This window comes from Camelus bactrianus, chromosome 17, assembly GCF_048773025.1.
Source record: "Camelus bactrianus isolate YW-2024 breed Bactrian camel chromosome 17, ASM4877302v1, whole genome shotgun sequence".
In the NCBI taxonomy this organism is placed as follows: Eukaryota; Metazoa; Chordata; class Mammalia; order Artiodactyla; family Camelidae; genus Camelus; species Camelus bactrianus.
This window is the reverse complement of record NC_133555.1, coordinates 46,436,097-46,448,147: the sequence shown is the minus strand read 5'-3', so window position 1 is coordinate 46,448,147 and position 12,051 is coordinate 46,436,097. Positions and strand designations below refer to the sequence as shown.

General features: G+C 46.7%; 1 protein-coding gene across 2 annotated transcripts in view; it reads right to left on the bottom strand.

The window, feature by feature from the left end:
- Positions 1-12,051, bottom strand: part of GADL1 (glutamate decarboxylase like 1) — a 134,119-nt gene that overhangs the window by 55,644 nt on the left and 66,424 nt on the right. For both annotated transcript variants that reach the window (XM_074345359.1, XM_074345358.1), the window contains exon 12: positions 304-503. In XM_074345359.1, coding sequence (XP_074201460.1) covers positions 304-503 — 200 coding nt within the window. The remainder of the gene's footprint in view (positions 1-303; positions 504-12,051) is intronic.

Sequence of the window (12,051 nt, the reverse complement as noted above, 5' to 3'; positions counted from 1 at the left end):
ACCACTCTAGGGAACCCTACTGTGTGCTTCTGGAACTCTGTGTACCTTCCATTTCCAAAAAGTAGGAGCACCTGTGTTTTATCTGCTTTGGCACCTGAATGTATCTCTCACTAGGCTAGGGTGCTGGGGGACAGAAGGCAGGACTGCTCTGGTCTCCATTCCTAACACAGGGTTGATGCTGAGAAGATGGTTATTAGGTGAAAGAAGGAATACACATGTGGAAAAACATGTACAAACCTCGCAAACATGCCTTCCGTTGAATCTTCCTATTAGACACACACACACCACACACAGGCCACGTACCTAGACAAAGCAAGAGCCCGATTAACTCTTTCTTCAAGGCCTAAGGTGCCCAGGGCCTTCCAGGTCATCCAGAACTTGAATGCATCTGGTCTCCGGCTGCACTGGATAGACTTGTCTCCCGTGTCATAGCTGACGTCGTAGAATTTATCCTGCTGGAAGAGGTAAGACGCCTTGGCAGAGTAGCATTTCTTAAGGAGGTCCTTTTAAAAAAAAAAAAAAAAAAAGGGAAAAGAAGGAAAAAAATTGTAAGACTGCCCATTTTTAGAGTATAGTTGATCTCAAAAACACCCACCCACAAACTAAACCAGTACAATATTCTCTGACTTTGTGCCAAAGGTATTTGGTTTTGCTCTTTGACTGCCCCACATCAGGAAAGATGGGTGTGTATTAACTTTGAGACACAGAATCCCACTGGGTTTTTCTAAAAACCCTGAAATCCCTAAGAGTTGAGAAGGCTAAGTCCATCTTCACAACTGTACTGATGAGTTTTGAGAAGCTCTGAACTGACCATGTCATCGTTGGTAGGACCTCAAGATGGACCAGTTTCTCCAGATGAAAAATATCTGTCTATGACCCACTCAAGACTCCAAATTGGAAAAAATACCTAACATATTGTGTACGTCATACAGTTTCATAGGTTAAGAACTGGGCTTTTAAATCCCTTTTTCAATTCTTATCCATACTGGAAAGTATGACAGAATTGATAGTAGCCCAGGGATTAAAAAAAAAAAAACCTAAGGAGAGAGCTCTGAAAAAGTCAAGCAGGAGCCACCAAGTCTTCCCCACCACAAACACCACCTGCAATTCCAAAGGGTGTTTGGATTGGTCTCACACTGCTTTTATATGCAACCAAATTCAGTTTCTGTTTATGGACTAGTTATTTTGCTCTATAATTTCCTCTGGGCAACAGTTTACCCTGTTCATTATCATGCTGGAGTCTTTACTTTGACCTGCAATTATTAGAGTTTAAGCCCTATTTCTGGCAAGGCATTTGGGATCTAAAAAATCCCAGGTTTCCTTACCTGTTCTTCAATTCATCCACAGTTCCCTGAGCATCTTTGTTCCCAGAGAATACCTATTAGACTATCTGCCTCCCCGGCTACCTAGTGTCCCTCAAGCACTAGCTCATGCCCCATCTGTATCTCTGTTCATTCACTTGACGTCATCTCCGTCGTAATATAACATTCAACACATTCAAAAGAGCATGTGCAGCCTATGTGTAAATTGTGGAGTTTGCTAACACCGAACATGGTCTTTATCTAGGTCTGCCTTTCCTTTGGGCTAAGTCTCAAATCCTGCTTCCCCTCCAGCTTTTTATCTGCCCATCCTGTTGGACTCGATTCTTCCTTTCCCATTTGGCTGCATTTGTTGGCTTTGACCCTGTGCCGCCCCCTAACTCAATGAGCAGTCCCATGAATTCTCTTGAGTGGCCAAGGGCGGGAATCACTCCCAGTCCATGTCCACATCCACAGAACTCAACACTGTACCGGGCACAGAGGAGCCTCACGAAGCAATCAGGGTGATAACGCCACTCCCCACATTCCACACTTCTCTCACTTCCCCTGACGTGAAGCATGAACAGAATAAACACAGATGTAGGAACTGCCAGTTTGGTGCATCTCCCCAACTTTCACGATGCAGAACCATCAGTGCTGGGCAGGAGGTACAGAGAAGCTCCCCAGGAGCCCCAGAGGTCCTAGTGGAGGACACTTACTGAAGAGAGGATGGATGGCATGTATTCATTGGACTGATGAACTTGTACCTCAACAATGAAAAGATCTCAAGGTATCATATTCCAAACAAAAGCAGTGTCTTACTATTGTGTCTTACTCTTTTCCTGTGTGGACACTCATCTGAATAGTACGTCTTCCAATATCAGAAAGCATGACCCTACACTATGTAAACAATGACATACCAACCATAGTCAAGAACTCCAAAAATCTGCTCATCCAGTATCCAAAAATAAACTGATTTTTAAAATAGTAAAGAAATCCTGGTAAGCCTTCAGCCTGGCTCTGGTGGTAGACTCGGGGGAAAGGGAGATTCCTCCGACCTGATCACTAAGGTAGAAAAAGCTCCTTTCCTTTAATCTTGACTTTAATTCTATTATCAATCTCTCAACTAAGGTCTGCCACCATGGCATCTTCCTCCCCTCAAAGGCCAGGAAATTTGGTTATTGCTTCCACAGCAACTACAGCCTGACCATATATTACAACATTAAAAGGTCACCACATTTCAAGGACAAAGCACACGCGCACGCACACACACACAGACCTGCCTCATGATTATAAATTTACTTTCATCAACCATGAGAGATGCAAAAAAATCTCCAAAGCAGATGAACTTTGGACACATCTGGGGCGAGTTTCAGTGCCTCATGCTAGTGATTGAAAGGGAGAGGAGGCTCATCTATTATCGAAAGACAAATCGCATCACCACAGGCAAACGAAGAAGCGGAGAAGCCCCGAAAGCACATTGCAGAATGACTGACTACCCTGCGGTCATGACGCTGCTCATCTTGCTGCGCTGAAAACCCTCCTGCCTTGGGAAGGCTTCCCCAGGAACAACAGGAGGCTGGGGATTTACTTCATCGAAAATAAATGAAAACTTTCGCCCCCAAAAGTTCTCGCTTTGCATTGTTAGACTCTATCCTTGTATTAAAATGGATGAGATGTCCTTAGCGTTGAGATAGGCATCAACCAAGAAAACACGTTCAGGTTGCTGGTGAAACATTTTAGAAGAAGCATAGTAAAAGTTAACATGTTTGAAAACACTTAGTGAGTCACTATTGGGCCATCAGAGAGAAGGACTGTGCTTCTCTTGCTCATCTTTATGTTCTTAAATCCCAGCAAGACAATAAACACTAGGTACCTGAATTCCAGAGACAAGTATTCAATGAGAATGCAAAGTGCTTCACTCTGACAGCACCTCAAGGCGTCTTCGGGATTAGCAGACACCGTATCAGGACTGGCACAGTGGCGGGTGAAGGAGATGCACTCAAAGCAGCCTCAGCAAATAGTGGACTTTTTAGAGACTCCTGTATTGGAAAACCCAGTCATAGATAAACTTCATGCACAGTTAGATCCAGGAGCAGACCTGGAATCTGACTTTTTCCTCTTGTCCCATTTTCTCCTGTATTGGCTTCCCTCGTAAAGCAGAAAGCTGGGAGGAAGCCTTGGAACAGGGACTCCCAGTCGGACCTGTGAGCCCAGAGGGAGGCTCTGTTTGGAGCAAGAGGAGAAACAGCCTCCGCCAGTGATGCTACCGAGCAGAGAGGGACGCTTGGCCTCCCAGCCTCACTCTCTGCCCGAAGGCAGTTGGCATGGGAGCCGGGGACATGCGGTGCCAGGCAGAGGATGGGTGGAAGATGACTTACAAGGTAAAGAGAAGCAACAAACGCCGAGCAAGCTACATCAGTCCAGAAACCACAGCTCTGCTTCTCAGCTGGCACATGACACTAAGGATCGCAGCTGACAGTTACAGAGCCATCACGGTGTGTCTGACCCTGGATGTGGATGAACCCATTTAAATCCCACCATGACCCAAAGAGATGGTTCTACCAGTTTTTCACCACCAGTGCACATGCGTAGAAAGTGCACCCCAGCGAGGTTCAGTTAACGATGTCAGGTCGTGTAGCTGCTGAGTGGTGGGGCTGGGTTTCAAACTGAGGCTGCTAAGATTTGGGGCGTGAACCCTTTACCCATCACACTCCACCATGCCCATTGAGCAGTAGGAACTCAGGTACATGTAGGGGAGAGCGCCCGCAGACGCTCAGTAAGAGTTCTTGAAAATGGCAGTAGAGAACATACCGCCCTAGAGGTCCGAGCAACTTACATCCCGTTTCAGACCCTGCCGTTGGTCCTGGAAGTATGACTTCTGGTCTTCCTAGGGTCACATCTTCTCTGCAAGGCATTCTGAGATTTTTCTAAGTCCTTGTGACTGGTGATTGCACATCACCAAAACCACATACTGAGTCATGAGGTGGCATTTTCTTCATTGTCAAGGTTAGCTCAGCCGTCTTTGATTTCCACTGGCCAGACCAGATTCTGCAGGCTCTTCCCACGAGTCAGCGACCGCCCAGTCCGACTTCACGTCCTCGCTCTTTGCAATCATGTTTTTCAGCTTATAAAACAAAAGCTGCTAAAAACTCTTCCCCTACAACTTTTCCCATATTGTGTGCCAGAAACTATCTGAACGCCTTAGGAAATGGGTAGACCAGTCATCACTGTACAAATTCATTCATTCCAAAATTCTGCCTTGAGGACTTTGGTATCACAAGCAGTGTGTTGCTAGGAGCTTGGACACACAACCCATGGAGGTACAGAGCATCTAGAATAATACGTTGTTGACTGCATGTGCAAAACTAAATTTGGACTGTGAATAGCAGGAAGGCTTGGTTGTAATCTAGAATACAAAAGTGAACTTTTGAAATGATTGTACCTTCTGATGTTTATTTATTTACTGAGGAGACAGGTCGAGAGCCTTAATATATGCCAGAAGCTGCTCCAGGCACTGGTGCTGTTATGGTGAATGAGCCATCGCCGTCCTTAAGAGGGTTAAGGTGGAGATGGCAACAGAAAACAGGCAGTTACAGCACAAGGCAAGACTGGGAGGAAGAACACAGAGGTGCATGAAGGAGGGTCACCTTTCACTAACTTCGAGGCAGCTGGTAGGGCTCTTCGGAAGCAGAAATGTGTCACCTGGGAGCTGAAGGATGGGGAGCAGGTGAAGAGGAGAAGAGGAGATGGAATGAATCTATGCTATGACCGGATTAATAGCTACGAAGGAAGAGGAGCCAAGTCACCACGGGTCTCCAAAGCCACGGTGAGAATGATTGGTCATGGAATTTCCTACGGCTCCTGGAGATATTACAATTTAAACTCCAGGGCTGATCTGGCAGAAGAAAGTGAGCATCAGCAGATGTGGATTCTGCTTTTGATTTAGCCGTTCAGGGTCAGAGCTCAGAGCAAGTTCTCCAGTTCTTACTCCCTGCTTCCCTTGTCCATTCTGGAAGGTGTGAGGGTCGGATGCTTGCTGACACCCAGGGTGTTTGTGCTTGAATTTTCGAGGAATGGGTGGGCCGTCTGTCCCGCGGTCTCCTGCCACGTGGTGCCTATTTGAGTGTGTGTCCCTGCCACTTCAGCGTCTCCTTCTATAAAGTTCATGTCAGCTTCCGCTGTCTCAAAACACGGCTGTGCCATTACCCCTCTTCACAAACCCGCTCAACGGGGTTCAAGCTGCTTCCAGAACATTCCGGGGTGCCATGTGCTAGGTTTCCAACAAAGAATGGAATTTCCTCTCCTGTTTCATTCAGTTCATATACCAAACACTTTTAAACACTCGGTAACCAGTGAAGGTGTGTTCCTTGAGGAAACATCACTTCACCATGATGATCTGAAAGGGAAGTTTTCCAGGACATACACTTGTCTTTGTCTTCTTCTCAGGGGCTGTGGTTACTCTTCCCTCCTCCCCAAATCCCTAAGCTGCTTTACCCAGCTGCATTCAATCTCTCCTCCCCTCAATGCATTTGACATATTTTTTAAAGCCATCACTTCCAAGGTGTGGGTGTGTATTTTTCTAAGTTATCAAACAGCTCTGACAACTCTGCACCAGTTCAAGGGAGAAGCAGGGGAAAGGGCCCTGCACACACGGTGGGCACAGCTCTTCATGTCCGGGCCCTGAAGATTCCCCTGCTGAGGGTGGTCTAGGCCTCGGAAGGACACAGCCTCCCCCGTCTCCCCCACCCACAGGCCCCTCCACAGCCACTTCACAGCCAAAGGGCAGGAGGCTTAAGCAGCAGCCCTTACTATCTAAGTGAAATATATCAGAGAGAGAGACAAATACTGTATGATACCCACTTATATGTAGAATCTGAAAAATACAACTAGTGAATATAACCAAAAATAATCAGACTCACAGATACAGAGAAAAACTAGTGGTAGGGGAGGGGCACTGCAGGGGCCAGGGGTACAAACTGTTGGGTGTAAGACAGGCTCAAGGATGTGTTGTACATACAACACGGGGAATAGACCCAATATTCTGTAATGACTGTAAATGGAAAGGAAACTTTAAAATTATATAAAAATTAAAAATTTTAAAGATTAAAAAAATAAAATAAAATAAAATAAAATAAAGCACAAAAAACCCCAGCACCCCTCCAGGGCCTGCAGACTATACCCCAAAATTTAAGTACCAGGGAGGCGAGGGCTCACACACCCGGGGGCGGGCCAGCGAGGGTCCACGCACGCTAGCTTTCTCAGTGTGTGTTTCTACGTTACCTTCCTAGGACCTCCTCAGAGAACAAAGGGGCCAAATCCGTTTGACATCATCTGTGAAAACTGACGGCTATCCTGGACTCTCTGAGCCCTCATGTTGATACCCAGGCCCCACGTCACTTTCCGGAAAGCCTCCTGGACCATGTCAGGTGGTTCTGCTAAGTTCCAGGCCTGCAGATTTGATAGGTATTTCCGGGGAACCGACCCAGTACTTCAGTGCTAGGCCTGGTCCCCCACACCTCACTCCTATCCTTCCTTCTGAAGTGTAAATCTTCCCTAAACCCCCTCGAACTAAGGGTGAGAAGGAGCGGATTTGGAAATGACGAGACTGAGCTAAGAGGTATTTTTAAGAAATGTAACTTAATGATCTTAGGCGGCGAGGGTGCCTACAGGAGAAAGGAAAGTCGGGCTCGGTGTCTCCAAGAAAGTGTAAGGGCTTCCATAAATAGGCCGGACATCTGATCATGTGGCGACCACTTGGCAATACCTCTGGCGTGCCCAGCGTGCATTTAAAAATAGCTCAGTCGGGCCTCTCTCTTAGGACAGGGGGAAATTTTCTGATCTTCCTCAGGCAATTACCAACACACCGTCTCTGTTGGATGTAATCTAAAGCAGCGTTTTTCAAACTTTGACCACAATCCACAGTAAGAAACCATTTTAAAATAGTGACTGCATCCACCTGGATAGACGTGAAACTGAATCAAAAGTTTCATAATAGAACACCCATCATTACTCTGTGAAATGCACACTGATAGTTTCCATTCTGTTTTATTCTCACTGGTCCCTAAAGAGGAAAATAAAAGGCTGATGTGACTTACAATGGACTGTATAACTCAAGACCAGTTAGGAGGATGGTTCTTAACCCTAGACAATATTAGATTATCTGAACAGTTGTTTTTTTTACAAACAGCAACGCAGGGTCCTTCCTCCTGACCCCAAAGTCAGAATCTCTGGTGTGGGGGAAGGAGGACGTTATTTTTTAAAGCTTCTCAGCTGATTTTACTGTGCAGTCAAGATTGAGAGCCACTGCTCTGATGGGTCTGGACCTTACACTCCCCGTCTAGAAGTTTCAGTCAGCATTATATTCCTGTTACTTCTAGAGAAATCTCGCATGTTGAGTTTTCACAAGAGCATACAGACCAGGGTGATTCTCTGACTTCTTTTTGTGCTGTTAGTGCCATCATCAAAGTTTTATTTGCGGGTCAATACAAGCGAAGAATGACTATATTATGCCATGCACCCAGATAACCAGAATACAGGTTGGATGTGGATAATGCCAGAGGGAATCAGAGAGGGAAAAAAATGTCCCAAGCGATAAAACACACGTCCAAGCAATTGACATGGATGGGATGTGCAAAAAAATCCCCCAAAACCCTCATCTCTCCCACTTCTGGATTCGCTATGTTTTGTGATATGAGACAAGATTCACTTGTTTGGGGAAACTTAATCACCTCAATGTGGATACAGGTAAACCTCGCTCACTCAGCTCCGATGGGAGGGACCATGACCTTGCATTGCTTCCATGTCTGAGTGTCTACGATTCTATCTGAAGTATATTTCTTTTCACCCTACGTTGTTGCAAAAGGAATTTAAGGCAGCTAACAAAAAATCAATATGGTGGGATCAGAGGAGAAAAGGAGGGAGGGGAGGCAGGCGAGGAGCAGAAGGTAGGAGACAGGAGGGAGGTGGGAGAGGGGGGAAAGGGAGAGGAGGAGGAGGCGGGGTCCAGCACAAGAGAAAAGGCGATGGGGAAACTCCATGGCCCCTGGATTGACATCTGAGTACAAAAGGCACGTCCACCAGAAGGAGGATGAAAGGGGACAGACTATTTGCCAACTTCTTGGCACACCTGGTTACATGGGCACAGCAGAAGCATCCGGCTGCTTCTGAACCACCTGCTTCTGAGCTCTGCGTCTTTCCTGTGACCTGTCACCTGCATCACTTTGCCCCGGCCCATCACTCCTCATTTGTCTGTAAAGAGAGGATAACCTCCCAGGGACGGGATCCATGGCGCAACGTGTAGATGAATGTCCAGGAGAAAATACTTATTAACATGAGACATATGTCTTCAGTCTAGATGGCTTAGTTGCACATGGACAGATGCACATGGAAAGGAGGTCTTTCAAATCGGATAAAACAGAGCTGAGCAAGTATGCGGCTTTGGACGGAGGCTAAGGAGAGTGTTTCCACAGCAGGAGCACAACAGTGGACAAAATCAAATCAACCCATGCCTCCAGCTTACTGGGTTGCTGGCCGACACTCCTGGGAGCTGGAGCATCCAGAGGGGCTGGCCTGGAGCACAGGTAAGAGGTCGATTTTATCCAGGGGAAAGGTCGTTTCTGAGACACCATTCCCCGATCTTCTCTGTACAAATCCCACTGAAGAGCTGTTGGGAATTGTTAAGATTACCGGAACCACAGGCAATCCGACAGAAAACCGGCCTAAATGAGAGTTTAAAACAAATGAGGAAGCACTTGGTAAAAACCTTTGAATAGAACCTAAGATGTATGAACAAAAGCACTCTTTCTCTGAGACTCATGTTAAAAGACGGAAGTGTGCTAAAATGACAAAGAATTTCTGCATGACACAAAGGGCCATTTGTTCCTCCAGAAGAGTCTCTGTGTTCACACGTGGCTCACTCCTCAACTTGGACGTAAGCAAGGAAAGAGAAGCCCTGCTCACTGAGTGCCCGCCACGTGGCTGGTGACACGCTGCGCACTTCCCAGCACCGTCTCACGCGGTGTCCTAGCACTTCTTCAGACAGGAAGCGTCTCCATTTTACAGAGAAAATTATGGATGTTCAGAAAAGTCAAGTGACTTGTCAGAGTCACGTGGCAGAAGCAGGGGCATAATTTGAACCCAAGTCTTGTGGGGCTTTAGGGGCCACAGGTGGATGTCCCCACGTTGAAATCTTATTTAAGCCCAGAATTTCCTGGTCAGACTGTGGTCCCAGAGCAGGGGGAGGACAAAGTCCTCTCCTCTGGACGTTAGGAAACAGGGATGGGCAAACAGTCCCTGTAAATGGCCAGAGAGTGAATATCTTCAGCTTTATAAGCCACGTGGTGTCTGTCACAGCTACTTAACTCTGCAGTTCAATGACCAGACCACACATCATCCATTTCTGACTGTTCAGAACTTGTCAGAGATCGGGGAATAATTGGGGTGAAGGCGTCACCCCGACCCCTACCCGGTACCCCATCACCTGCTCACCCTACCCTCTGGGAAGGCACTGTGGGACGGCAGGTCCAGTGTCCAGACCCACAGGGACCTAAAATGAACCACAGCTATCTTTCTTCTCCCAGCCTCACAAAATCCATCAAATTGGCACAGTGACGAGGGACAATGTCTTCTCTGTGGTCTCATCTAGCCTGGCACTGATGAATGACATTTTTGGTTCTAAATAATAAGGATAAATGCCTTGACTCTAGGTGACGACCTGTCTCAAGGATGCCTAAAGCAGTAGCAGCATTGGGGGTGGGGGGAAAACCCCACATGGGGAAAGTCAAACCCCACGGGGTCACATGGCTTCACTGCTAAACTCTAAAGCCAGCGTCAGGCTCCACAGTACACGGATCATTGCTGAGTCCGTGAAATTAACCTCCCCAACAGTCACCAGTGACTCATTTCTCCCAATCACAATCTTTTTAAATTAAGGAGACATAGAAAGGACTCCACTCCCCAGGAGATTTATCTCTTGGGTTTCAACTGAACCCTTTAAGGGAAGGGCATCCTATGACACTCATAACTAGGAAATAAACCCATCAGAGTGACTAGCCTTCTAACGCTCGCTATTGCAACCTCACTGGCGGAAAACAATCTGTTCCTCATCATAAATAAATTCCTGGTTCTCTCTAGCTCTGCAGAAGGGTTGCGCATTTCACTGCCTTTCACTACGCGCCTGGCAAGCTGGATGCTGAAACGGCTCAGCCGCTGACAACACTCTAACTGAATGCGCAGGTGTTTCCGTGACTGGACGTCGGAGGCGTAATCCACACCATGGTGCCGTCTGAAACCGGTAATAAAACAGAGGAATAACATGTCAGGAAAACATCTGAAGGGCACGTAATGGTGACACGTGCTTCTCCGTGACAGGCGCATGAGGAAATGTCCTGGAGAGAGAGCAGCCCCGTGAGAAAGGCACCGTGAACGTCTTCCTGACAAGCGCTGTGGAGCTGGAAACCAGCAAGAGACCATCCATCTTTTTCATTCCATTTCAGCTCTGGACCAGGTTTAAAACTCAGCAGTCCATTAGTGAGTTGTCACAGCATGAGATGGAAGACGATTCTAGAAGACACAATTTAGGCTCTTTGCGCAGCTCACAGCTTCCCCTTACTTCCCTTCTCTCCCAAAGAGACAGTCACATCTCGCCACTCCCCATGCCACCCTCCAGGTCCCGGCTGACTGGACCTGAAATGGAGAAGATGAGGGATTGGGGATTAACACCAAGATATCCTAATTTAACTTGGATCGGTCTCTTGGGTAAAGGTGTAAATAGCATCCCGTGACATGCAGGATTTTACCTGTCACGTGAACTTAAAAACTAAATTGTTACAAATTTCAAAATTATATCACGTTGGACACGCAAAAATAACACTTCACCCTTCTTTTGATGAAAACATGTCAGATTTGGAGCTATGTTTACTTCTAATGCAAGATATTTAATCTGGTCACTTCCAGCAAAACTCAAAACTCAAACTGAGTGATTTCTCAGACCATGCAGACATAAAACACAGCTGACCAAGACTTTTCCTCTGAGAGTTTTCTTCCTCTGTCTCTTTATGTAGCATCGCGGGGACATGCACAAATGCCCCTGAGGAGGGCGGCCAGATAAAATACCAAACAGCTTATTATATTTGAACTACATATACATGTTATTCAGATTCAGAAAACGAACACTTTTAGTAAAAGTATTATCTCATGCAATATTTAGGACATACTTATACTAAAATATTATACGTTGTTTATCTGAAATTCAAGTTTAACTGAGCAGCCTGTATTTTCAGTTGCTGAATCTGGCACTGCTTCCCCCGTGTGGCCACTGACGGCCGTGTGCTGACTACCTGCCCCATCTCAGCTCCTCCCAGGTGGTCTTCCCGTCCTCCTGCTCAAGGGAGACCTGCCGTGGGCTCTGGCTGTCAGGTCATGTGAGGGGCGCTCCTTGCTTCCTGCCCCTTTTCCCAGCTCTCTTGTGTCCTCTGGCTCCTTCTCAGTCACTTACCCTTCATGTCCTGGCCTGTCACGCTGAAGTCTATAGAATGGAGGGCTCGCTCAGCCACTCCCCTTCCCAGCTCTACTTAGTTTCTGCTTTCCAGACTGACTTGAGAGGTAGGGGAGGATGCAGGCTTCCCTGCTTTCTGAGTCTCACCTAGGACTTGAGCCAAGAGAGGAAAGAGCCCACATATTCTATATTACAGGGAAGTTCTATTCTTTCTTGGACCCCGTGGGTTTGCTTATTTATATTGAATACTTGGTT